Genomic DNA, 24299 nt, shown 5'->3' on the forward strand with positions numbered 1-24299 from the left:
TCCCACCAAGTATATGTGCAGGTACGACAGCGTCTGTCCCTGGCTGGAGTGGGAGGGGGGTGGAACATCCCAGTAGTGTAGGGGCAGATAGGGGGAGTAGTCTGGGTAAAGCTAGGAGCCCATTGGGTGCTAGTCACCTGGGCTCACACATAGAGGGAGTATATATGGTGGGCACCATCTTAGATCAGGGGGAGATCAGGGTTCAGTTCAGAGAGGAGGAGAAGCAGAGCAGAGGAGCTCAGCCAGGAGGGCTGACAGGGAGCTGTGGCTCCGGCTGGGCCCAGCTCCAGAGCCAAGCCTGCAGAGGAGAGAGGAGAAAGAAGGACCCAGAGAGAAAGACAAGAAGGGTTGGCGGACAAGGGTACCGGATCCCAAGCTGGCAGAGGCCAAAACAAACCTTAGCCAGGAACCGGAGGTCGTGGGCAGGATCTGCCACGACCCTCACCAAATCCACCAGAATGGCACACCGAGCATAGGGTCAGGGAAGCCAGGGAAGGTTCAACCAACAAGAGACCCGAGGGAGCCGGACACAGGTGGATCCCTGGTGGGAACGGCCAGAGAGAGAGAGAGAGTCAGAAGGGAGCTCAGGACCACGCTCCGGAATCGCCTGGGGGTTGGCCGAGTCCAGGACCTGGTGGACGCAGCACGGCTCGGGTGGTCACTCAAGGCCAGAGTGACTGAGAGAACAACCGTGAGTAAAAACCCTGAAGCTGCACCTCAAGTCTCTGACTCTCCTTTTTACAACATAACTACACCCATCATCCACACCTGCTGCCCTGAGGCCATACCCCTCCCGTTGGGGGTTATACCATCACTGCTGCACATATACCACCGGCCTCAGCGGACTGCTCTGCAGCGGCGGCTTCAAAGCCGCACTCAACGGGTGGCGTAGTCGATCAAATTAACATCTACTGCCATAGACTGCCACTTAGTTTGACACCCTGGGCACGGACCGGGTCACCGCCACAAGGACTACTACCCCCATCGAGATCCGGCTCCGGGTATCCCTTGCACATGGCCCAGGGGGTGCGTCATGTCACTCCCCCCCATATAATGCCCCATGCAGGATGTCACTCCCCCCCATATAATGCCCCATGCAGGATGTCACTCCCCCCCATATAATGCCCCATGCAGGATGTCATCACATCCCACCCCCATATAATTGCCCATGCAGGATGTCATCACCCCCGCCTCCCATATAATGCCCAATGCAGGATGTCATCACCCCCCACCCCCATATAATACCATCACCCCCGCCCTCATATAATGCCCCATGCAGGATGTCACTCCCCCCCCATATAATGCCCCATGCAGGATGTCACCCCCCCATATAATGCTATAATGCCCCATACAGGATGTCACCCCCCCATATAATGCCCCATGCAGGATATAACTTCCCCTCCCCATATAATGCCCCATGCAGGATGTCACCCACCTATATAATACCCCATGCAGGATATCATCGCCCCCCATATAATGCCCCATGCAGGATGTCATCACCCTCCACCCACACTTATAATGCCCAATGCAGGATGTCATCACCCCCGCCCGCATATAATGCCCCATGCAGGATGTCACCTCCCCATATAATGCCCCATGCCTCCATACATTAAAAAAAAAATCAAATACTCACCTCACTTCTCCTCACCTGCTGCCACTCCTCAGCGTCGCCGGCATCTTCCCACTCTGCGCTGTGACTGCTCAGGAGAGGGCGGAGTGGAAAGATGTCATCGCGCCCTCTGACCTGAGACGTCACATTGCAGCAGCCATGGAAGGCACCGGAGCTGCTGCGAAGGCACGGGGAGAGGTAAGTATTGTGCTGGAGTCCTGAGCAAGCGGGAAGGGGGGCACTGGCACCGCTCAGGGTCCCATAGCGCGCCGGGATGCCCGATGGCGAGTGGTCCTGGCACTTGCTTGGGTGCGCCAGGTGCTGGAGCCGGGCCTGGGTGCGGCCTTCATAAGTGATTTGTCCTTTGCAGGAGATAGGTAGACTAGGAGTGGTCAGGGCCCACTGAAGGATCCTCTGGTCCTCCGCTGGGCCAGTCTGACTCTGTTTACAATGATGCGCAAAATGGAATCTACCTAATAACACACTGAGCTATTAGTGAATGTGAGAACAGGTTGTATTTTGTAGTATACAGAAAGAAAAAGATTTTTCCACTACAAGGAGCAAAACAGTAACATTGCAGTGACATGAGAAGAATTTGCATAACTAATTATATGCAAATTTTTTGGGAGATTGGGGTCTTCATATGTGATTTGTCCTTTGCAGTTGAATATATGTATTAGATAGCCAAGATGATTGTCTATAAAATGATCATAGTCTCATGTTAGAAGGTAGTGGATGGTGAGATATGGAGGGTGAAAATCAAAAGTTCAAAACATTGTTATCCTTTTGCTCGTCAGTGTATATTCTTTTGTAAAACTAAGAAGCTATAAACCTCAATATTGAAATTGAAACACAAAGAAGGAAAAGTTGTGGAAACATTGTAAAGTTAAGCAAGTCACAGGATCGATATACAAGTTAATAATATGCAAATAATAAAAAAGAAACAGAATTTTGCATACATCTCGATTTATTTAGTATCAAGTATATGTGTCATGCACATAAATACATGCACTTACAGCCTTTGCTTCTATCAATGAGGTTATTAGTGGTTGAGGAATGTTCTGCTACACTGAATGCATTTGGGCAAATCATCTGTATCTGCTGCTGGGAGCTGCATTTGCAATTGACAACTAGTGATGTCTCAAGTGTGTTAGATGTAAGACAGGTCCAGAGATGCTTCAGGCCAAAGTAGCACATTTAGGCCAAGCAGGCTGCTCACAGTGGCACAACCAACATGCACACTGGTCTGGTGTTGTGTTGAAAAACTCCTGGGGCACTTTGAAGAAATGGCCATACCACTGCCTCCATGACCAAATCAAAGTAATGCCGAGCAGTATACCTAGAATGAAGGCTACAGGAGTTTGGCTAAAATACATTATGCCACCCCACTAGGACATGTATGACATTCCCTTGTGAAAGTTTCTTTATGGTGATACTCACAAGGTCTCCAGACTATCACTGCATCCAAGATAAAATAGGGAATCATTGCTGAAGATGATAGGCCTTAATTGCCATCTTGCCTGCATCATGATAGGCTTTCAGGGTCGTTGAGTAAAGTCAACAAATCACCTGTAGCTGGAGGTTTGGATCACAGCCCAATTTTGTGCAAACATCTTTTGATGGTTTGTGTAGTCAATGTTTGATGCCTTAAGCTTGGTATGTGATGTCTAATATAATTTGTACATAAATGATCACTAAGCATTAGTCATGGGCGAGCGTGCTCGGCCCTGCTCGGTACTCTATTTGAGCATCCTGGTGCTCGAGACGCTCGGTACTTGATTGGGTATCCGGGTTCTTGGGCGCCATGCTTGAGTCCCCGCCCTGCTTGTTTCAGGACTTATTTTCAGCCACTAAATGTGCGGGGATTGCCTGCCAATCACGGTAGTGCCACTCTTAGCTGCATTTCGTGTAGGGTTAGCTGCTGGAGTAGTGATAGTGTACATACAGGCAGGGTTCATTGTGTTACAGTCCTTGGTGCTGCCACGTACAATTAAAAGTCCTTTCAGGGCCAATTTAAATAGATTCTATTCTCTAACAATACCGCTTTTAGCTGCAAACATAATTTAAAATGCGCAAGGTGTGCAGTAAGTGATGGGGAAGGGGATGTGCTGCTGATGTTGTACGCAGAGGCCGTGGTCCAGTTGAAACTGTGCCTGCTTGCGAGAGCACAACAAACACGCTTATCTACGAGACCTAGGTCCCTGTCCCACTTTGCAGGAGAGCGCTGGACATCACTGCTGAAGCCAGAACAGAGAGAGCAGGTTGTCGGTTGGATGGCAGATAATGCTTCCAGTCTGTTTCCCAGCACCACCCTGTCTTCTACACGGTCCAGTCTCACTTGCCAAAAGTTTGGACTACATAATCCTCATCCAGATCCTCCTTTCTCTCACCATGACGAGTCCCAGGGGACAAGTGACCCCACACTTGGATGCTCCAAGGAGCTCTTAACCTTTCCATTTATGACTTCTTCTGGCCTCTAACTGTGCACATTTCAAGAGGAACTTGAGGAGATCATGTGTTGGGATGCCCAAATATTTGAGCAGCCACGGTCAGAAGAAGCTGATGGTGGGGAACGGCAGTCAGGAGAAGAACCAGAGTGATGAAGTAGAAGATGAGGTGGTGGATGACAAAGTCACTGACCCAACCTGGCAAGGTTGCATTCAGAGCGTGCACAACAGCGCAGACGGGGAGGGTTCCGCGCCATCACAACAGGCAGGAAGAGGCAGTGGGGTGGCCAGAGGGAGAAGGCTGGCAACTGTTCCCCAGAGCACACACAGGAGGCCATATCCCCGGCCAGGGTTAGGTCTTCCCCAGTCTGGCCCTTTTTTATGGAAAGTGCAGAAGAAAACGGTCATTTGCAACCTGTGCCGTACCAAGATCAGCAGGGGCCAGACCACTACCAGCATGCTCAGGCACATGTCATCCAAGCACCTGACTAGGTGGGCCAAACGCCTGGGTCCAATCAGTGTCTGCAGGTGACACGAGTGCCTCTTCCCATGTGATATGTGCTTGCCAATCCCTTCCAGGACGCAGGTTCGGATACCTCCCACTTTGCACACTGAGGCTTTCCGCAACCTCATGGCGGTGACCGTCTCTCGGTGCATGGTCCGCAGCTGCCACTATTTTTCCTGGAAAGACATCCCCTCCTTACACCAGCACATGTCCCATAACATCACCCGTGCCCTGACCAACGCAGTTACTGGGAAGGTCCACTTAACCGACATGTGGACAAGTGCTTGTAGCCAGGGAGTGGACGCTACGTTTCCCCGACGGCACACTGGGTGAACCTGCTGGAGGCCAGGACTGAGTCGGACCCTGGGACGGAACACGTGCTACCGACATCTAGAATTGCGGGAACAAGTTCATGCAAGGTTTCCCCCTCATCCTGCGCCAATTGCTACATCCCTTTTCCTCCTCATCCTACATTCTCCCCCAAGCTCGCAAACATACAATGCCTGGCCCACGTGCTCAATTTAGTAGTTAAATTTAGTCTTATGAGGGATTATTTTTCTAGGGACAAGTTAAAATTTTGAATGACACTATTAATTTTAATATCGTTCTGGAAAAGCATGAAAAAAAGCCACAAGGTGAATTTACGCAAAAAAGCAATTCCACAATTGTTTTTGGGCTTTGTTTTTACATTTTTTCCATTGTGCTATAAAAATGAAGGCACATAGAAGGCACGATGATATTTTTTGCTGTGCCAAAACTTGATATTGCTTGCCGTACCTCAGTCCTCACACAGCACAGATTGGAGCAGCACATAATGGGTACAAGGCTAGGTGATTTTTTTTATTGTGTCTGTACATTTTCCTGCATGAGGAGGAGGGACACTAACATGTATTGAGGACTACTTTCGTGGCTTCATACTGTATTGGTAGACACAGTGGGCACATTATACAGTATTGGGGAGCCCAATGGTGGCATCATACTGAATTAGGGAACATACTGGGGTCATCATGTATTGGGAGAACTGTGGTGACTTCATACGGCATTGAGAGCACTGTGGGGGTATCATGATGTGTGTGAGGGGCACTATGAGGGGTATCATTGTGGAGGGTTATGCACAGTGAAGGCAGCATAATGTACATCTGGAGGTTAACATAGGGGTAAAATGTGTATATGGAATTGGGAGGACATTATACTATGCGGGGGGCATCATACTTCGTGGAGAGCCAACTTGGGGGTTTTATACTGGGTGAACGCCATGGAAGGTGTATCGTAATGGGTGGGACACTAAGGGGAATCACTATTTTTGTGTGCATGTCACAATACATTTCACTCTTCCCTGTTGTTACAAGCTGCAAATTATACTTTTCATGACCACAATAAATCATTGTTTTGTTTAAGGGTGAGTAGTTTGAAGGAGTTTTCAATTAAGACATTTCCTCTGACACCTCATGATTTCTATGTATGCCCTCATTTAATTATTAGGTCACTCTGTTAATTGGATGACACAAGCAGGGTATTAAATGGTTACATTGGCAACTGTCTTGATCATGTATAGCATCATCTCTCCATGGTCAATGTATTATTTAATTTTTATTAGTTTTCAATAACAAATGGTCATTGTATACATTTTCTAAAGCATTTAATGCACTAAATTGCTTCCCCTTTTGTTTCGTAGACGAGTGACTTTTCTATAACGTATGTTTTTCTAGTACATGTTGTCAAAACAATTAAAAAAAAAAATGGCTACTTTCATTCTGAACATGAAAATAGTTTCTTCCCTGTGTGAGTTAACTGATGTCTAGCAAGATTTGTTTTCTGATTAAAACATTTTCCACATTCTGAACAGAAAAATGGTTTCTTCCCTGTGTGAGTTAACTGGTGTCTAACAAGATTTAATTTCCGATAAAAACATTTCCCACATTCTGAACATGAAAATGGCTTTTCTCCTGTGTGAGTTCTGATATGTATAGAAAGTTCTGATTTATCCCTAAAACCCTTCCCACATTCTGAACATGAAAATGGCTTCTCCACCGTGTGAGTTTTCTGATGTGTGATAAGAATTGATTTTCGAGTAAAACATTTCCCCCAATTTGAACATGAAAATGGCTTTTCCCCTGTGTGAGTTCTTTGATGTATAGAAAGATCTGATTTATTCCTATAATATTTCCCACATTCTGAACATGAATATGGTTTCTCCCCTGTGTGAGTTCTCTGATGTAGAACAAGACTTAATTTACTAATGAAATTTTTCCCACACTCTGAACATGAAAATGGTTTCTTCCCTGTGTGAGTTAACTGATGTGTAACAAGAGTTGATTTCTGACTAAAACCTTTCCCACAGTCTGAACATAAAAATGACTTCTCCCGTGTGTGAATTCTCTGATGTTTAATTATCAACACGTGAGTGGCGGGATTTTCTTTTCATCATAGGCTTTGTTGTCCTCTCTCCAAATGTAACGTTTATAGTTGTGGCCAAAAAGTTGAATTTTGGTCTCATCACTCCAAATTACCTTGTTCCAGAAGTTTTGAGGCTTCTTTCTGTGCTGTTTGGCATATTGTAGGCGAGATATTTTGTGGCCTTTGCGCAGTAATGTCTTTCTTCTGGCGACTCGACAATGCAGCCCATTTTCTTCACGTACCTCCTTTTTGTTCATCTTGAAACAGCCACACAGCTAGTTTTCAGAGAGTACTGAATTTCAGTTGATGTTATTTGTGGGTCTTTCTTTGCAACAATTTTCCTGGCAGTTGTGGACGAAAATTTTGTTGGTCTACCTGACCGTGGTTTGGTTTTTACAGAGCCCCTGATTTTCCATTTGTTAATCACAGCTTGAACGCTGCTGACTGGCATTATCAATTCCTTGGATATCTTTTTGTATCCCTTTCCTGTGTTATACAGTTCAATTACCTTTTCCTGTACATCCGTTGACAATTCTTTTGCTTTTCCCATGACTCACAATCCAGAAACATCAGTGGCTGGATGAAAGATGCAAGATTCCAGAAACTTACTCAGCTTTTATGCACACGCACTAATTACAAGCAAACAGGTCAAAGGTGAGGATGTTACCTTTAGTAGCCATTCAAACCCATTTGTGTCAAATTCTGTGCATGGTATCAAGCCAAAATCAGCAGGGTATGTGAACTTTTGATCAGGGTCATTTGGATGTTTTTGGTTGTCATTAAGATTTAAAAAGAGAAAACACAGTAGTTAGACAATAAATGGCTTCACCCAACCAATAACCATGAGTGGAGAAAAAGTTTTTTTTTATATCATTCATATTCTCTGAAGCATGGCCATGAAAGCAAAAATTCTGCCGAGGTATGTAAACTTTTGAGCACAACTGTACACATTGTCATTCCTGTTAGAGGTCGCAGGCTCAAAAAAGCTAACTCGAACAGACCAAAGAAATGCCGCAGAATACCAGGATTGGCAAAGTCGCCACTGGCGCCCTGTGCTTTTCACAGATGAAAGAAGGTTCACACTGAGCACATGTGACAGGCGTGACAGAGTCTGGAGATGCAGTGGAGAGCGATCTGCAGCCTGCAACATCCTTCAGCATGACCGGTTTGGCAGTGGGTCAGTAATGGTGTGGGGTGGCATTTCTTTGGAGGGCCACACAGCCCTTCATGTGCTCGCCAGAGGTAGCCTGACTGCCATTAGGTACAGAGATGAGATCCTCAGACCCCTTGTGAGACCATATGCTGGTGCGGTTGGCCCTGGGTTCCTCCTAATGCAGGACAATGTCAGACCTCATGTGGCTGGTGTGTGTCAGCAGTTCCTGCAAGATGAAGGCATTGAAGCTATGGACTGGCCCGCCCATTCCCCAGACCTGAATCCGATTGAGCGCATCTGGGACATCATGTCTCGCTCCATCCACCAACGTCACGTTGCACCACAGACTGTCCAGGAGTTGGCGGATGCTTTAGTCCAGGTCTGGGAGGAGATCCCACAGGAGACCATCCGCAACATCATCAGGAGCATGCCCCGACATTGTAGGGAGGTCATACAGGCACGTGGAGGCCACACACAATACTGAGCCTCATTTTGACTTGTTTTAAGGACACTACATCAAAGTTGGATCAGCCTGTAGTGTGTTTTTCCACTTAAATTTTGGGGGTGACTCCAAATCCAGGCCTCCATTGGTTAATAAATTTGATTTCCATTGATGATTTTTGTGTGATTTTGTTCTCGGCACTTTCAACTTTGTACAGAACAAAGTATTCAATGAGAATATTTCATTCATTCAGATCTAGGATGTGTTATTTGAGTGTTCCCTTTATTTTTTTGAGCAGTGTATATTTGTAAAAGTGGTCTTGACATAAAATTCTCACAAGATGTTGGTAACAACCCGTCCAATCCACACAGGCAAAGAAATCAAACCATAGATGTTCATAAATTAAGGGATGTGTAATATTGAGTGTTGTGAGAGAAAAATTAAAATCTATAAAGACATGTTTGGAGAGGTGACATATCACCCTCACATTGAACATATAATTAATATCTTAATTGGGGAAGTGAGAGAGAGATGATACTTCAACCTCCATTGACCTTGGACCTCCTTCCGTGAACATGTAATTACAGCAGAAATCTGTTCTGAGAACCAGACACTAAGCCTAGGATTTGTGGAGACGTACACTTCCTATGCAAGAGCTTCCTCTGTTCTAAGCACTTTTCTCAGACTTATGGAGCCAGTGGTCAGTGATAAATATTGGGTTTTGCATCAATCTGATATTTATGGGAGAAATATTTTTGGCGTCGTAGCGAAGGAACAAACATAACACATTCATTCACATCACCGTAAGGCCATTCTAACACCTCCAACTTAATATCGGTCAAATGGATGAAGCTATCCATGCCATGTTTCAACTCTATAGAAAGGTAAAATCATGATACTAAACATGACGACAATATTTCCGGCCTCGGACATCCAGGGTCGAAGATATCCTGAAAGTTGGGGCACAGGGGAAAACAGCTTTGGCCTGTTCCATCACTTGTCAGTCAATTGCGTAATTTTCCTGATTGGAGGCAGCGGCGCTGTGTCGCATGACAAATTGGTGGCAGTGGTTGGTATCTACGCAATCGCCCTGCTTTTCCCCCTGACAAACTGGTGGCAGCTGTGGGATATCAGTGATCCCTACGGTGTTATCCTTGACAATGAGAAATGACCCAGGGAAAAAATATTGAATCTAAAAAGAGTATTCCAGCTTCTAAAATTCAAAAATTTATTTAGACATCTTTAAAAATAGTAGATGGTATAAAAAAGACCACATCATCAGGTATGAGGCAATACATTTCAAATTTTTTTACATTTACATTTTTTATACTATCTACTATTTTTAAAGCTGTCTAAATACATTTTTGGATTTTAGAAGCTGAAATACTCTCTTTTTTTATATTGACTGCACGTGTAGCCACACGAATTCTGTTCTTCGGCAGCCCGCATGCCATTGTAGGTGAGCTGGTTTCATTTTCTTCTCTTTTCAAAAAATATTGAACAAATGAAGAAAGAGGTGCAAAATGAATTTGGAAAGTCATGACACCAGCTGAAATCTATCAGTAATTAGAAAGCTATCCTACTACTTGGTGAAAAAATAATAACTGCTTGTTCAACTGATGGCAAAGAAAAATGGGGTCTCATTACCAAGGTGCCACACAAGAAACATCTCATGATGGGTAAGACGAGTGAGCTGCCTCAATACCTTCACAACCTTATTGTTGCAAAACATACTCATGGCATTTTTTACAGAAGAATTTCTAAACTTTTGAAGGTTCCACTGATCAGTGTTGGGGTCATAATCTGAAAGTGGAAAGAACATAATTTCACCATAAATCAGCCATGACTATAAAGCTCCCCACAAGATTTCAGACAGAGAAGTGAAAATAATTATCAGAAGAGTTATCCAAGATCCAAGGACGACCTGTGTAGAGCTGCAGAAAGACCTGTAATTAGCAGGTACAATTTTTTCAAAGAAAACAATATGTAATGCACTTAACCTCCATGGCCTGTATACACGTTCACCATTAAAGACTCCATTGCTGAGCAAAATGCATGTTCAAGCGTGTTTAAAATTTGCTCAACAACATTTAGACAAGCCTGTAAAAATACTGGGAGAATATAGTCTGGTCAGAGGAGACCAAAATTGAACTCTTTGGATGCCATAATACACACAATGTTAAAACACCATACCAACAAAGAAGTCTGGAGGTGAGAACATCATGGTGTGGGGCTGTTTTTCAGCATACGGCACTGGCAAACTTCATGTAATTGAAGGAAGGATGAAAGGACAAATGTACCGAGACATTCTTGATAAAAATATGCTGCCTACTGCCACGATAATGAAGATGAAACAAGGGTGGACATTTCAGCAAGATATTGATCCCAAACACACAGCCAAGGAAACTTTCAATTAGTTTCAGAGAAAGGTAATATAGCTGCTAACATGGCCCAGGCAATCACTTGACCTGTATGCAATAGAAAATTTATGGAATGAACTAAAGCTCAGAGTTCATAGAAGGAGCCCACGGAAGCTTCAGGATTTTAAGAGTATTTGCGTGGTGAGAATTTCATGTCAATAGTAATAGCACCTTTCAAAATATATGTACTGAGAGAGAGAGACAGAGAAAGACAGAGAGAGACCGAGATCCCTTTCTGAGAAGAGACTGCACAGGCCGTGTGCAGAGAACCGCAAGTAAAACTGGTTCCTATGGACAATAAATGTTTTGTGTGACCGAGCTGGGGCTAGCTTAGCCGTGTATGAATAGCCAGGACCTGTTCTGTTTAGTTAGCTCGTGGACAAGGATAGAAATTTATGTCTATAGGCCCCGTCAAATTTAGCGACGCTACAGCGATCCCGACAACGATACGACCTGTCAGGGATCGTTGCTGCGTCGCTAAGTGATCGCTGGTGAGCTGTCAAACAGGCAGGCTCACCAGCGATCAGGGGAGCAGCGACATCGTGGAAAGAATCTTTCCACGATGTCCTGCTCCTGGTTACCAGCCTGCTTATTGGTAACCATGATAAACAGCGGGTTACTAGGGGCACACGCGCACTCAGTAACCCGCTGTTTATCATGGTTACCACTCAGCTACGGTGAGCGTAACCTCCCGCTCACCATAGCAGAGTGGTAACCATGATAAACAGCGGGTTACTAGGTGCGCGTGTGCCCATAGTAACCCGCTGTTTATCATGGTTACCAGCCTGATCGCTGGTCCGGCTGGTCACACACAGCGATGTGTGCTGACCAGCGGGAGGGCAACGACCAAAAAATGGTCCAGGACATTCTGCAGCGATCAGCGACCTCACAGCAGGGGCCTGATCGCTGCAAAGTGTCACACATAGCGACATCGCTGGTGAGGTCGCTGTTGCATCACCAAAACCGTGACTCAGCAGCGATCTCGCTAGCGATCTCGCTATGTGAGACGGGGGCTTATGAGTTTGTTTGGTGCTGTGCAACCTATTAAGGCAATAAAACTGCATGTGTTTGGACCAAAACTGCATTGCCTGTGTGAATGCTACCCAAGACCTAGTGCTTACCAGAGAGTGTGAAACCCTACAATTGGTGGATATAATGCGGGTGTGAAGTCCCATAGAACACAGGTGATTGCAGTGTAAAAATTGAATATAAAAGGCAGCTACAGCATTGAAAACACAGTCTGAAAGCATGCGTGAGCCTGATAAGCAATTATTCCAGCAGCAGCAGACCCAACAGGAGACTAACAAACTCCTGATCCAGCAGTTTCAACAGCAGCAGCTGCAGGGGTTAAAACAGCAGCAGGCAGTTACAGCAGCAGCAGATGGCTCTCTTGGCAGAAACTGTCCTAGTAACTGAGATGTCACCACATGCCATGGCCAGTGTGAACATGCTCCTACATATTGCATGTATGCCAACCTATATTCCAGTTCATTTCTTTTGGTTTTGAGCAATAAACCCAGTAAACGTGTAGATATAGGTCAATTAGTGGGGGATAAGCTCACCTTCTGGGGTTGTGTATCTACAGACACGGCCCTGGTAAATGCTTGTAGAATCATGGTCTGTCAGCTCCTGCTCCTTTCCTGAGCAATGAAGGATAAACAACACCGCAGGACACACAATGATATTGAAGAAAATGAAGGACAGGGCACTGCTGATAATGACCATCCAAACATTAGAAGATGTTGTCAAGGTTCCTTAATTCTTACAACCATCAAGCTAAGCGTTTTGTCATTGAACTGGTATTTGGCCTGATGAAGATGCCAATTCGGTATCAAAACTTGTAGACTGAATGACTTATGACTTAATGACTGCATTTATTCTTTGGATGTTCATTATCCACAGCGCCTCTGTCCTCCACATTTTCTTCTATATTGTTCTGTATTAGAGGTTCCTAACACTAAGGCTGTGTGCGCACTATACATTTTTTAAGCGTTTCCGCAGCAGTAATTCCGCCGCAGAAGCGCTTAAAAAATGCTTGGTAGAAGGTCTGCCATGTTCCCCAATGATAATCCGCATGTGCTGTGCAGATACTGCGGAAATTTCCGCTTCAGATTATCATTGCGGAAAAATCCGCAGCACTACCAATTATTTTGAGTAATCGCAGCGTTTTTGCCGCCATTGACTTGCATTGAATCGCTTAACCCCTTAAGCCCCGGAGCATTTTTCGTTTTTGCTTTTTCGTTTTTGCTCCCCTTGTTCCCAGAGCCATAGCGTTTTTATTTTTTGGTCAATATGGCCATGTGAGGGCTTATTTTTTGCGGGACGAGTTGTACTTTTCAACGCCATTACTAGTTTTACCATATCCTGTACGGGAAAACGGGAAAAAAATTCCAAGTGCGGTAAAATTGCAAAAAAAGTGCAATACCACAGTTGTTTTTTATTTATTTCTTTTACCACGTTCACTGAATGCTAAAACTGACCTGTCCTTCTCATTCCACAGGTCATTACGAGTTCATAGACACCAAACATGTATAGGTTCTTTTATATTTAAGTGGTGAAAAAAAATTCCAAAATTTGGTAAAAAAAAAATAAAACAATAGTGCCATTTTCTAAGACCCGTAGCGTCTCCATTTTTCGTGATCTGGGGCTGGTTGATGGCTTATTTTTTGCGTGCCGGGCTGACGTTTTTATTGATAACATTTGGGGTAGATCCGATGTTTTGATCGCCCGTTATTGCATTTTATTGCAATTTTGCGGTGACCAAAAAACGTAATTCTGGCGTTTAGAATTTTTTTCTTGTTACGCTGTTTACCAATCGGATTAATTCTTTTCTTATATTGATAGATCGGGCGATTCTGAACGCGGCGATACCAAATATGTGTATGTGGTTTTTTTTTTTATATATATATTTTATTTTGAATGGGGCGAAAGGGGGGTGATTTAAACTTTTATATTTTTTTATTTTTTTTTATATTTTTAAAAACTTTTTTTTTTTTACTTTTTACATGCTTCTATAGTCTCCATAGGAGACTAGAAGCAGCAACTATCCGATCGCCCCTGCTACATACAGGGGACGAGAAGGTCCCCTGCATGCAGCAGAAATGGTCCTGTGCTATGAGCGCCGACCACTAGGTGGCGCTCATAGCGACAAGATCATGACAACCACAGGCGTCTGCTGCAGACCCTGGGTTGTCATGCACGCCCATCGGTGACCCGCGATCACGTGACGGGGTCGCCGGTGGGCGGGGCTTATGACGCGCTACCCGGAAGCGCGCGTTAAATGCTGCTGTCGGAGATTGACAGCGGCATTTAACATGTTAACAGCCGCGGGTGGATCGCGATTCCACCCGCGGCTGTTGCGGGCACATGTCAGCTGTAAGAATCAGCTGACATGTGCTCCGTTCAGTGAGGGCTCAGCGCAGCAGCCCTCACTGAACAGGGGGTACGCAAATATGAGTACTAATACGTCCCCGGTAAGTAAGGGGTTAATATCCGCATGACTACACGTGCACATGAGGATATTAAGCGATTCAATGTGCGGATGGTACCCGGGTCTGGAGAAGAGGAGACTCTCCTCCAGACCCGGGTACCATAGTACCTGTAAAAAAAAGAATTTAAAATAAAAAAAAACATTATACTTACCTTCTGATGGCCCCCGGTCTCCTTAGTGATGCGTGCTGGCTCCCCGGCAGCTCACGATGGTCTAAAAGGACCTTCCATGACGTCATTTAGTCATGTGATGGGTCATGCGACCGCTGACGTCGGGAGTCGCCTGACCAGTCACATGACTAAATGACGTCACGGAAGGTCCTTTTACACCACGGCAAGCTACCAGGGAGACTGGAGAAGGAGACCGGGGGCCATCGGAAGGTGAGTATAATGTTTTTTTGTTTTTTTTTTACCATTTTATTATTTTTTTTAACTAACTTGGTCACACTATATAAAATCCATTCCAGTTGCATGGATTTATATAGTGTGACCAAGTTGTCAAGCACCTTCCAAGTGATGCTAAAATCGCTTGGAAAGCGCTTGACAACCCACATGCGAAATCGCATGTGCTAAACGCGGGACAAACGCTTGTCCCTGGCAGAAAAAACGCATGTAAAATCCGCATGTACAATCCGCATGCGTTTTTTCTGCCAGGGAGATGCAGAAACGCTCAGGAAAAATCCGGAGCATTTCAGCATCGTGGGCATATAGCCTAACAATCTTCAAAAGTATATTTAGAGGCATCCACTGAGCACAGTGTCCTGTGATGGACAGAACTGTGAACACAGAAGTATCTCCTCTGCAGCAGCTCAGAAGCGATTATGGCAAAAATAGAGTCAAAAGTTGTTATTTATTTTTAAACACTAAATCTTAGTGTAAAATCCACATGTAAAGCTCTGTATAACAGATGTTCACCATAAAAAGTAATTCTACAAGTCAGTGACTGATTAGACCCTGTGACTTCTCTGCATTTTGTGGTCACTACTCACCTGTGCGGTTATCTGTAGGAATCTCCTCTTTACACCGCTCATCATCCTTCACATATGTCTTTATAGTATTAATATGAGTCAATTCTTTACCCTGAAACAAAGATTGTGAAAGTCACAGACAGATGGAGAAGTCACGTGAAATGATTTAGAAGAATAGAAAAGATCATAAATTAACATGAAGGAAGAGGCCGAGACCGCAGCAGAAGAGGGAGCAGGTGGAGCCTCAGATCTGTCATGCTTTTTAAGGTGTGTACTCCACTGCACCTCGTGCTTGGAATTCAGATGCCTCATCATGCAGGTGGTGCTCAGGTTCAGAAGATATATGCTTACTTAAGGCTCTGACGGCCTCCAAACCACCCGTCTCTTGTCGTCAGCACATTGACTGAAGAAATACCACTTCAGGAAGCTCTTTTGAGCTGGCTTTGGTGTGCTGATTTCAGTGGCGTGGTGGGCAGTAGCGGCATACGTGCTAGCTAGGAGCTGCCTGCTGTTCCTTTGCACCCTATTCCCTCTTTTGCTGTGCTGTTGGGGAATCATGGCCACCTCCTCTTCCTCCGAACTGCGCACGGCACTAGGATGGCCTTCGCTCCATGTGGGGTCTAGGACCTCATCATCTCCCGCATCTTCCACCCATTCCTCACCACTGCCATCCTTGCCAATTTGCACACTGCAGAAAGACGCTGTGTTTCATCATCCTCTGAGATGTGCTGTGGTGGTCCACTTACCGTGTGCACTAGCCCTCCCACATACTCTTCTTCTAACCTAACAAGTGGTTGAGCATCAGTGTCCTCAGTCTCTTCCACTTCTGGGGCAGGGCCAGGTGGATGGGCCACGGAGTCCCAGCCAGCGGAGTCATCAAAAAGCAGAAGATTGCTGTGTACTTAGGGCTCAGACTGCTTGGCTGATTTGCAAGGGGGTCAGGTGGAAGCACTTTCTGCAGTGGACCGAGTGGAAGATAATGCAAAGGAACTCTCAGCCATCCAATCTAACACCTTTTCAACATCTTGCGGACTCACCATTTGTGCAGCGGTACTCAGCCCTAGGAAATGACGCAGAATGTCCTGTCACCTGCGTGCACCAAAGGAAGGTGTTTCATTTAGGCACGTATCCAGTTGAAGTGTATTGCCTTGCACAGACCCATCGGATACGTGCACGACAATACACACTGCCGGCCAATCAGAGGCCAGCAGCTGACGTTGGCCTGCACATGACAGGACATATGGCAGTGACGTCATATACTCCCGTTGCACGCTGAAGTCAGCTGCTGGCTTCACAAGAGAATGCGCGTGGCAGGGGAGCGAAGGGAAGGTGAGTATTTATTTAAAAAAAAAAAAAAAAAATCAGTGGCCATACTAGTACATGGATGATTATGGGGTGCATTATATTTTATGGATGATTATGGGCTGTGCATTATACTACATGAATGACTATGGGCTGTACATTATACTTTATGGATGACTATGGGCTGTACATTATACTTTATGGATGACTATGGGCTGTGCATTATGCTTTATTGATGACTATGGAGGTGCCTTATACTTTACGGATGACTATACGGGGGCATTATATGTAATGGATGACTATGGAGGTGCATTATACTTTATGGATGGCTATGGGCTGTGCATTATATTATATGGAGGACTATGGAGTGATTCATTATACTTCTTTCTATGGAACCCCATGACTTGTACACCCCTGGTGAGTACAATTGTTTATATTCTTCTATACATTAAAGAACAGCGGCAGAACGGGGCACATATATCAAGATGGGGGATATATACCAGGATGGGGCCAGGATGAAGGACTTATATACCAACATGGAGGATGTGTGTGTGTATATATATATGCACCGGGGCCCATCAGACTCTAGTTACGGCACTGTGGAAGATGCTGACACCAACTGAAGAGAATTGCTGCATGACATAAAGGTATATTTGTGATGCTGCTGGATCTACTGTTATTACAGGACAATGTGCTGTAACTATATGGCTAATGCTATGGCTTATTGTAATCCTTATATGTGAAAGTTATGTGAGAATTACAGCTGGGCAGGAGAGAGTTACAGAGGGTCAGCCCTGCAGCTGGGCAGGAGAGAGTTACAGAGGGTCAGCCCTGCAGCTGGGCAGGGGAGAGTTACAGAGTGTCAGCCCTGCAGCTGGGCAGGACAGAGTTAAAGAGGATCAGCCCTGCAACTGGGCAGGAGAAAGTTACAGAGGGTCAGCCCCGCAGTTGGGTAGGAGACAATTACAGAGGGTCAGCCCCGCAGTTGGGCAGAGGAGAGTTACAGAGGGTCAGCCCTGCAGCTGGGCAGGAGAGAGTTACAGAGGGTCAGTCCTGCAGCTGGGCAGGGGAGAGTTACAGAGGGTCAGTCCTGCAGCTGGGCAGGGGAGAGTTACAGAGGGTCAGCCCTGCAGCTGGGGGCGTATTGAGAGATGCTTCTAGGTGGTTCACTGTTTAGTGTAAATTGTACCGAATATACAATAGACTGTAGTTGTAGTGCAAGCTTCCTATTTGGGGCTTTGTAGAGTGAGGCTGTGGCGCCATTTACTGCTCATTGTTGGCACCTGGGACATGTGAATTGTGACTTGAGTTAATAAGGTTGATATTGTGTGTAGTTTGACTATAGGGATAGATATGGTTAAGTGTTGGGACTAGCCCATAGTGGGTGACAATTATCTGTTAGATAGTCAGATATGGTTAAGCGAGTGACAAAGACAGACCTGATGTCTGAGTAGTCTGCAGAGCTGCATGACAAGGGTGTCCTTTAGTTGAGAGAGGAGACCGAAGCAGAGGATAGCGAGATCCTGACCACCAAGAGAGAAAGTGCTGACAGAGTTAGAGTGATCAAGGCAAGATGGGTCAGTGGACTGAACGAAGGATTAAGAGACTGAGTGAGATGGGTCCTGGTACTGGACGCAGCAGAATGTGAATGAAGTGACTGTCCCAGGCGGGAGTTCTTTAAACGTCATCTAGCGACAAAGCTGGTTTCAGCAACATTCCCTTTAAGAGGGAAACAGACGCGGAGAAAAAGATGACTTTGAGGGACTGTAATGTGGTACTAGGCCGGGATCTGCAGCAGCAAATGGGACTAGTGGAGACTGGAACCAGGGAAGTTCAGAGAATATGTATGGAGGTGCTCCACGTTGTTGAAACGTACGAAAATAAATGTGCCCTCTATCTCCTGTATATAGTTGCATAAGACAGTTGTTTAGTAAAACTTTGTTCTTAAGGAACTAGTGGTCTCTATTCTTGAACTTTAAAACATCTGTTTCTGGTAAGACAGCAATATTAATTACATGCAGCCTGCAAGGGCGTACACTCAGCCAGGACCCCCTTCTTCAAGTAACGTGCCGGGGCGTTAGAGACGAGTAACTCACTACCGTCCATACCATATTACAGCCATACAGGAAAGAAAGCCATTTCACTGGTGTTGCACTGAGACCCTAAACATCATGGTTCGTGAGACCCTTATACTGGAAGCAATCCATGACTACATGACCCTTGTGCCATAGGTCATTGTACTTATACTGTAGAGTCAACAGCTGCCATAAAGAGATTAATTTGGTAGGACACAATACTCAGGTAAGCTCTAGTATACAAACATCCATCCACAGGTATCAGAGGATCCAGAATGTGATCATACAATATTCTCTACCTCCACTAGCCAGAAATGTTGACACATGACAAGAAGGGAACATAGGTTCATGCTGTTTGCATGATATTCTGACCCTCCCATTAGCACAGTGCAACAGAAATCTCATCCGAGCAAATCATGTTTTCCACTGCTCTGTGAAATAATTGTTACTTTCTTTTGCCCCTTGAAGTTTTTTTCTTTCTGGTTTGTTGGAAAGCAATGGCACTGGAACTGGTCATCTGCTGTAATAACCCAATTGTGCTAAGGAACGATGAGTGGATCCGGACATATTAATATTCATCTGCAATTTGCATAACCGTGCACCAACTGTTCTAAGAACAATTCTTGATGTCTCCGTTGATGAGTTGCTTATATCCATAAGATCTAATATTACTAATGTTTTTCTTTTATCACACTATTCTCAGTATAATCTTGACACCATTGTATGTAAAAAAAAACATAATCTTGTGCAAAGTTGTTCAGATTTCTTAATCTTCACATTCTGAAAACTGATTAGTTAATTTCATACTGCATGCCGAGGACATGAGTTTAATAAGTTTCAGTAGGGAAGTGGGCGGTGTTTCTAATAAATTGTCCATTCAGTGTATAATACTGGTGAATAAAACAAGACTGAACACAAGACCTTCAAAACTTCTACGCATCATAGGCGAGATTTCATGACACCTTCTCTCCATCTACCTGATGATCCTGAGGAACACTGGGATTTTCTTGTTTACAGTCCTGTGGAAGAAGAGGATGGGGACATCTCTCTGGTGTTGTCCTCTTACTGGATAGATCTGGAAGAAACACATACAGGGACTGAATCCATTCTTTACACACAGATAATTATAGGCCATGTGTATTTAGTCCTGTCTATTACCTGGTGATGTGAGGGGCTGGGGAACCTCCATCATGACGTCCTTGTACAGATCTTTGTGTCCTTCTAAATACTCCCACTCCTCCATGGAGAAATAGACGGTGACATCCTGACATCTTATAGGAACCTGACACATACAATGATACTGTCATCCCCCCGATCCCTTCATAGCGTTACTGTATAATGTCCCAGCATTCCCAGCAGTGTCACCTCTCCAGTCAGCAGCTCAATCATCTTGTAGGTGAGTTCTAGGATCTTCTGGTCATTGATGTCCTCATGTATCAGGGAGTGAGGTGGAGGCCCCGTGATTGGGCTCAGGGGTCTTCCCCATCCCTCAGACACAGGGTCCTGACAGCGCTCACTAGAGGTCTTCTTCACTACTGTATAATCCTGGTTATGGAGAGACACATTAATAAATCTCACTACAGACATTTCCAGAGTCCTCACCTCTCCAGTTCTGTCCATCTGTTATTCCCATAGATAAGAATGATGTAATGTGACGTCATCAGAATCTCTCACCTCTCCAGTAAGCCGGAAGAAGATCTCTAGGGTGAGGTGTAATATCCTCTCCAACATCTTGTCCTTGTCCCTATCCATGGGTCATTCAGGAAATTTTCTTATATAGAAAATCTCTACTGAGAGCATCCAATATTTAAGGGACCTGAATGGGGAGAAGATGAACAGAAATAAAATCTTTAAGATACCATGTAAGAAATCTCCAGAGTATATTATCTGTTTAGCATGATCACTACAACCAGTCATGTGCACCGTCCTGCCCTCAGTATAAAGCCCCCGTCTCACATAGCGAGATCGCTAGTGAGATCGCTGCTGTGTCACGGTTTTGGTGACGCAACAGCGACCTCACCAGCGATGTCGCTATGTGTGACACTTTGCAACGATCAGGCCCCTGCTGTGAGGTCGCTGATCGCTGCAAAGTGTCCTGGACCATTTTTTGGTCGTTGCCTTCCCGCTGGTCAGCACACATCGCTGTGTGTGACCAGCGGGAGCAGCGATCAGGCTGGTAACCATGGTAAACATCGGGTTACTAGGGGCACACGCGTACCTAGTAACCCGTTGTTTATCATGGTTACGAGCCTGCTAAAGTGAGCAGTAACCTCCCGCTCACTGTAGCAGAGTGGTAACCATGATAAACAAGGGGTTACTAGGTGCGCGTGTGCCCCTAGTAACCCGATGTTTAGCATGGTTACCAGCCTGCTCCTGCTTCAGCAGGCTGGTAACCAGGAGCAGGACATCGTGGAAAGATTCTTTCCACGATGTCGCTGCTCCCCTGATCGTTGGTGAGCCTGCCTGTTTGACAGCTCACCAGCGACCACATAGCGACGCAGCAACGATCCCTGACAGGTCGTATCGTTGTCGGAATCGTTGCAGCGTCGCTTAGTGTGACGGGGCCTTAACACACAATCCAATTATAGTGACTATCAGGGTCAGGCCTCCACTTAGCCTTTTCCGTGATGTGGGATGAGGCTGACTATATGGGATCCACGTCACTCTACAGCTCAATCTCACACTCCCTCACTCAGGTTACAGATTGAACACAGGATGCACCCCCAACCAAACCACATACCACACTCAAAACTGACACTACTTACCTAAAGGGCAACAAGTCCCAATTCAAATTACAGTCTTGTGTTTTCAATCAATGAGATGACAATTAGGTGGGAGTGAGGGACCTGTCTTATTTAAAGAATAGGGATCTATCAGAGTCTTATCTTCACAATACATGTTTCTGGAAGTGTATCTAACAAATTAAAGCTGCACACTGAAACGCTATCATATGTGAACATTGAATATATAAAATAAGAACTGCAACACTGCTATAGAAAACAAGCCAAAAAATGAAGGTACTTGGCTCACAAATTGGCTAATTTGAGAGCCCAATAGCCAGTGACAAGACATACCCCTTTTGTTGGGACCCTAAACATAACATGATGGCTCTCCCGTGCTAAAAGCCTAGAATTATATGGGCAAAATGCCTTAGGCTGCTGGGAGGAGTGCTCAGTCAGTGAACGTGTAATACAAATATCAAACAGCTAACTGGAACTTCCAAGCAGAAAAAGACAAGTGTGAACAGGTGCAATCTAAGTGAGCCACTATATACAACTAACAAATTAAAGCTGCTCACTCCTCCAGTGAGGACAGATACCATGCACGGGGAGGTTCACAGACCCTCTGATCCATAAATCCTCTACCTGATTTCGTCTTCACGGATTAAGGAGGAGTGAAGGATTCGATGGTAGACTAGAAGAAACTGAATACTGGACACATCTGACTTCATGTAAGGTCCTTTTTATTGTTGTTATGTCTCTTGTATATTAGCGTTTATAGCGATGATTATGTAATCTGAGGGTAGTAAGGGTAAATCTATACTCAAATGAAGACAGGATGGTCTCCTGTAAATTAAGAGGTCCTGCAGATAGTACATGATCTAAGAAAAGACCACGATAATAAACTACTCCTTGCGCAGGTTAAAGATAATTGTCTAGATGGTAGGATATATTGTTTTGATCGCAAGGTATAATTGATTGTGAAAGAGTGAGTATTTGTGTGAAATGTATGAGACTCCTTGAATGAGGTGTATGGGTGTATGACTGTATGAAGATTGAAATAAAATCCTGAGTATATAAAGGAGTCCTATTAGGTGCGATTCCTGGTCAGTTGGACCCAGGAATAAAACTTTAGGAATATGACGTTAAAACACACAGTCACAAATAAGATCGGCTGAGATAAACTGAAACCAAATATTTTGTTATTATTTCAACGTTAAGCAGGAAGACTGAGAAAACATACTCTGGCTTGTCCAGTCTATGTTCAAAGAGGCCTCCGACAGAGTAATATTAACTAATATTTGGGGAGGTTGAAAGTTTAAGTAGCAAATTGTAGTTCCATGCGAGTAAGAAGAAGATTAAACCCCTGTTGTAATTTTGATAATCCTTGGTTAATAAGTAAAATATATAATTATCCACAGAAACCTATAATATTTTATCGTGAGCATAGACGCATTGTGTGGGTATTAGTAATCTTAAATTGTCATATTTTGTTAAAAAATAACTGTCTCCGGTCATGTCTTAGTACAAAACATTAGTCCTTAATTCACTATCAGCAAAGTTTCAATGGACTGATGTTGATATATGAAAGAGGAAGCATGGATTTTCAGAAAAACTCAGTTTGAGTCAGTGTGAGATGTTGGAGTAGAAACTTAGAAAGTGTAATAATAAGGACCAGAGAAAGAATGGGCTAGATGCAAAGAAGTGGTTACGAGAAGTGCAGAACAGATAAAAAGGTAGATAGAGAAAATCAGATAAAGACAAAAGTGAAATGCTGCCTTTGTGTGATAAGCAGGAGGATTTAATGGTGTCAGTAACAAATAGGCCCATAACTCTTGCAAGCTCCTTCCACCCGTCACCACAACCCCAGGACACTGGTGAAAACATACAGATCGAACCCCAGACAGACCCGTATTACCCAGGCTCTGCCACAATAGCACCAATAAGGCTCCAAAAGCAGCACTACCCAAAGTGGCGCACTCTTTGGAATATGGAGTCCTTGAGGAGGGCTTGTATCATCTACTGATAATTCGGAGGATACGTTGCCCATAATTGAAGTACCGAATGGACAGGGAGGAGTGGTACATTTGTATTGACCCTGGACAGATAAAGATGTAATTGAAGCCACCTAGGGAATACCCCACCAAAAGTTACAATAAGGGAATTTGAGGAGGGCGCGCGGGGCTTATACACTAGCTTCAGACTGAATGGAGTGGAGCTAGAACAGGTCATCAGGCCCAAACTGGTATACTATATGTGGGAACTTTTCAGGTCTCCATGGAGACCCAAAGGTTTCAATACCTTTTGCAACGGCAGTCCTGACAGTAGGGTTAAATGACCTCATGGCCTGAGTAAGGAATAGATAAACGGGTATAGCAAACTGGACAGAAATAAACAAGACAATAAAGCAGGATGATGAGGATGTGAACACATATTACCACAGACTGAAAGACTGTAAAACGATAAAAAGCACAATAGGGTCTCATCTGGGTTTTAAGGTTGGAGATTTAATTGAAAGCTGCTTGCCTGGAGGGGTTGTGTGTGACAACCATTATCATAGCTTAGCTGTCAGCCACTGCAAAATCCACAGATATGTATATAATAGAAAGCTAGAGTAGGTGGACTTCAAGTGCGAGGCTGATGCAGGATTCGTTCCCGAATCAGCAGCGCACTTCAAGTCCACCTACTCTAGCTTTCTATCACAGACTGAAAGAGGTATTTGACATTCATAGCAGGATTGCACAGCCCCCTGACATAAGAGTGAATACCCCT

At 44.7% G+C, this 24299-nt stretch overlaps 1 protein-coding gene across 1 annotated transcript; it reads right to left on the reverse strand.

The window, feature by feature from the left end:
- Positions 1–4883: 4883 nt before the first annotated feature.
- On the reverse strand, positions 4884–9413 carry LOC141271467 (uncharacterized). Its single transcript, XM_073681537.1, has 2 exons — positions 9356–9413; positions 4884–6978 (listed from the first exon to the last, which is right to left on the reverse strand). Exons 1-2 carry the CDS (start codon positions 9411–9413, stop codon positions 6311–6313), a joined length of 726 nt encoding a protein of 241 aa, XP_073537638.1. The 3' UTR covers positions 4884–6310.
- Positions 9414–24299: the final 14886 nt, after the last annotated feature.

Source organism: Phyllobates terribilis, unplaced genomic scaffold (genome assembly GCF_046119375.1).
Source record: "Phyllobates terribilis strain yellow unplaced genomic scaffold, ASM4611937v1 Scaffold_5__5_contigs__length_657084704, whole genome shotgun sequence".
In the NCBI taxonomy this organism is placed as follows: Eukaryota; Metazoa; Chordata; class Amphibia; order Anura; family Dendrobatidae; genus Phyllobates; species Phyllobates terribilis.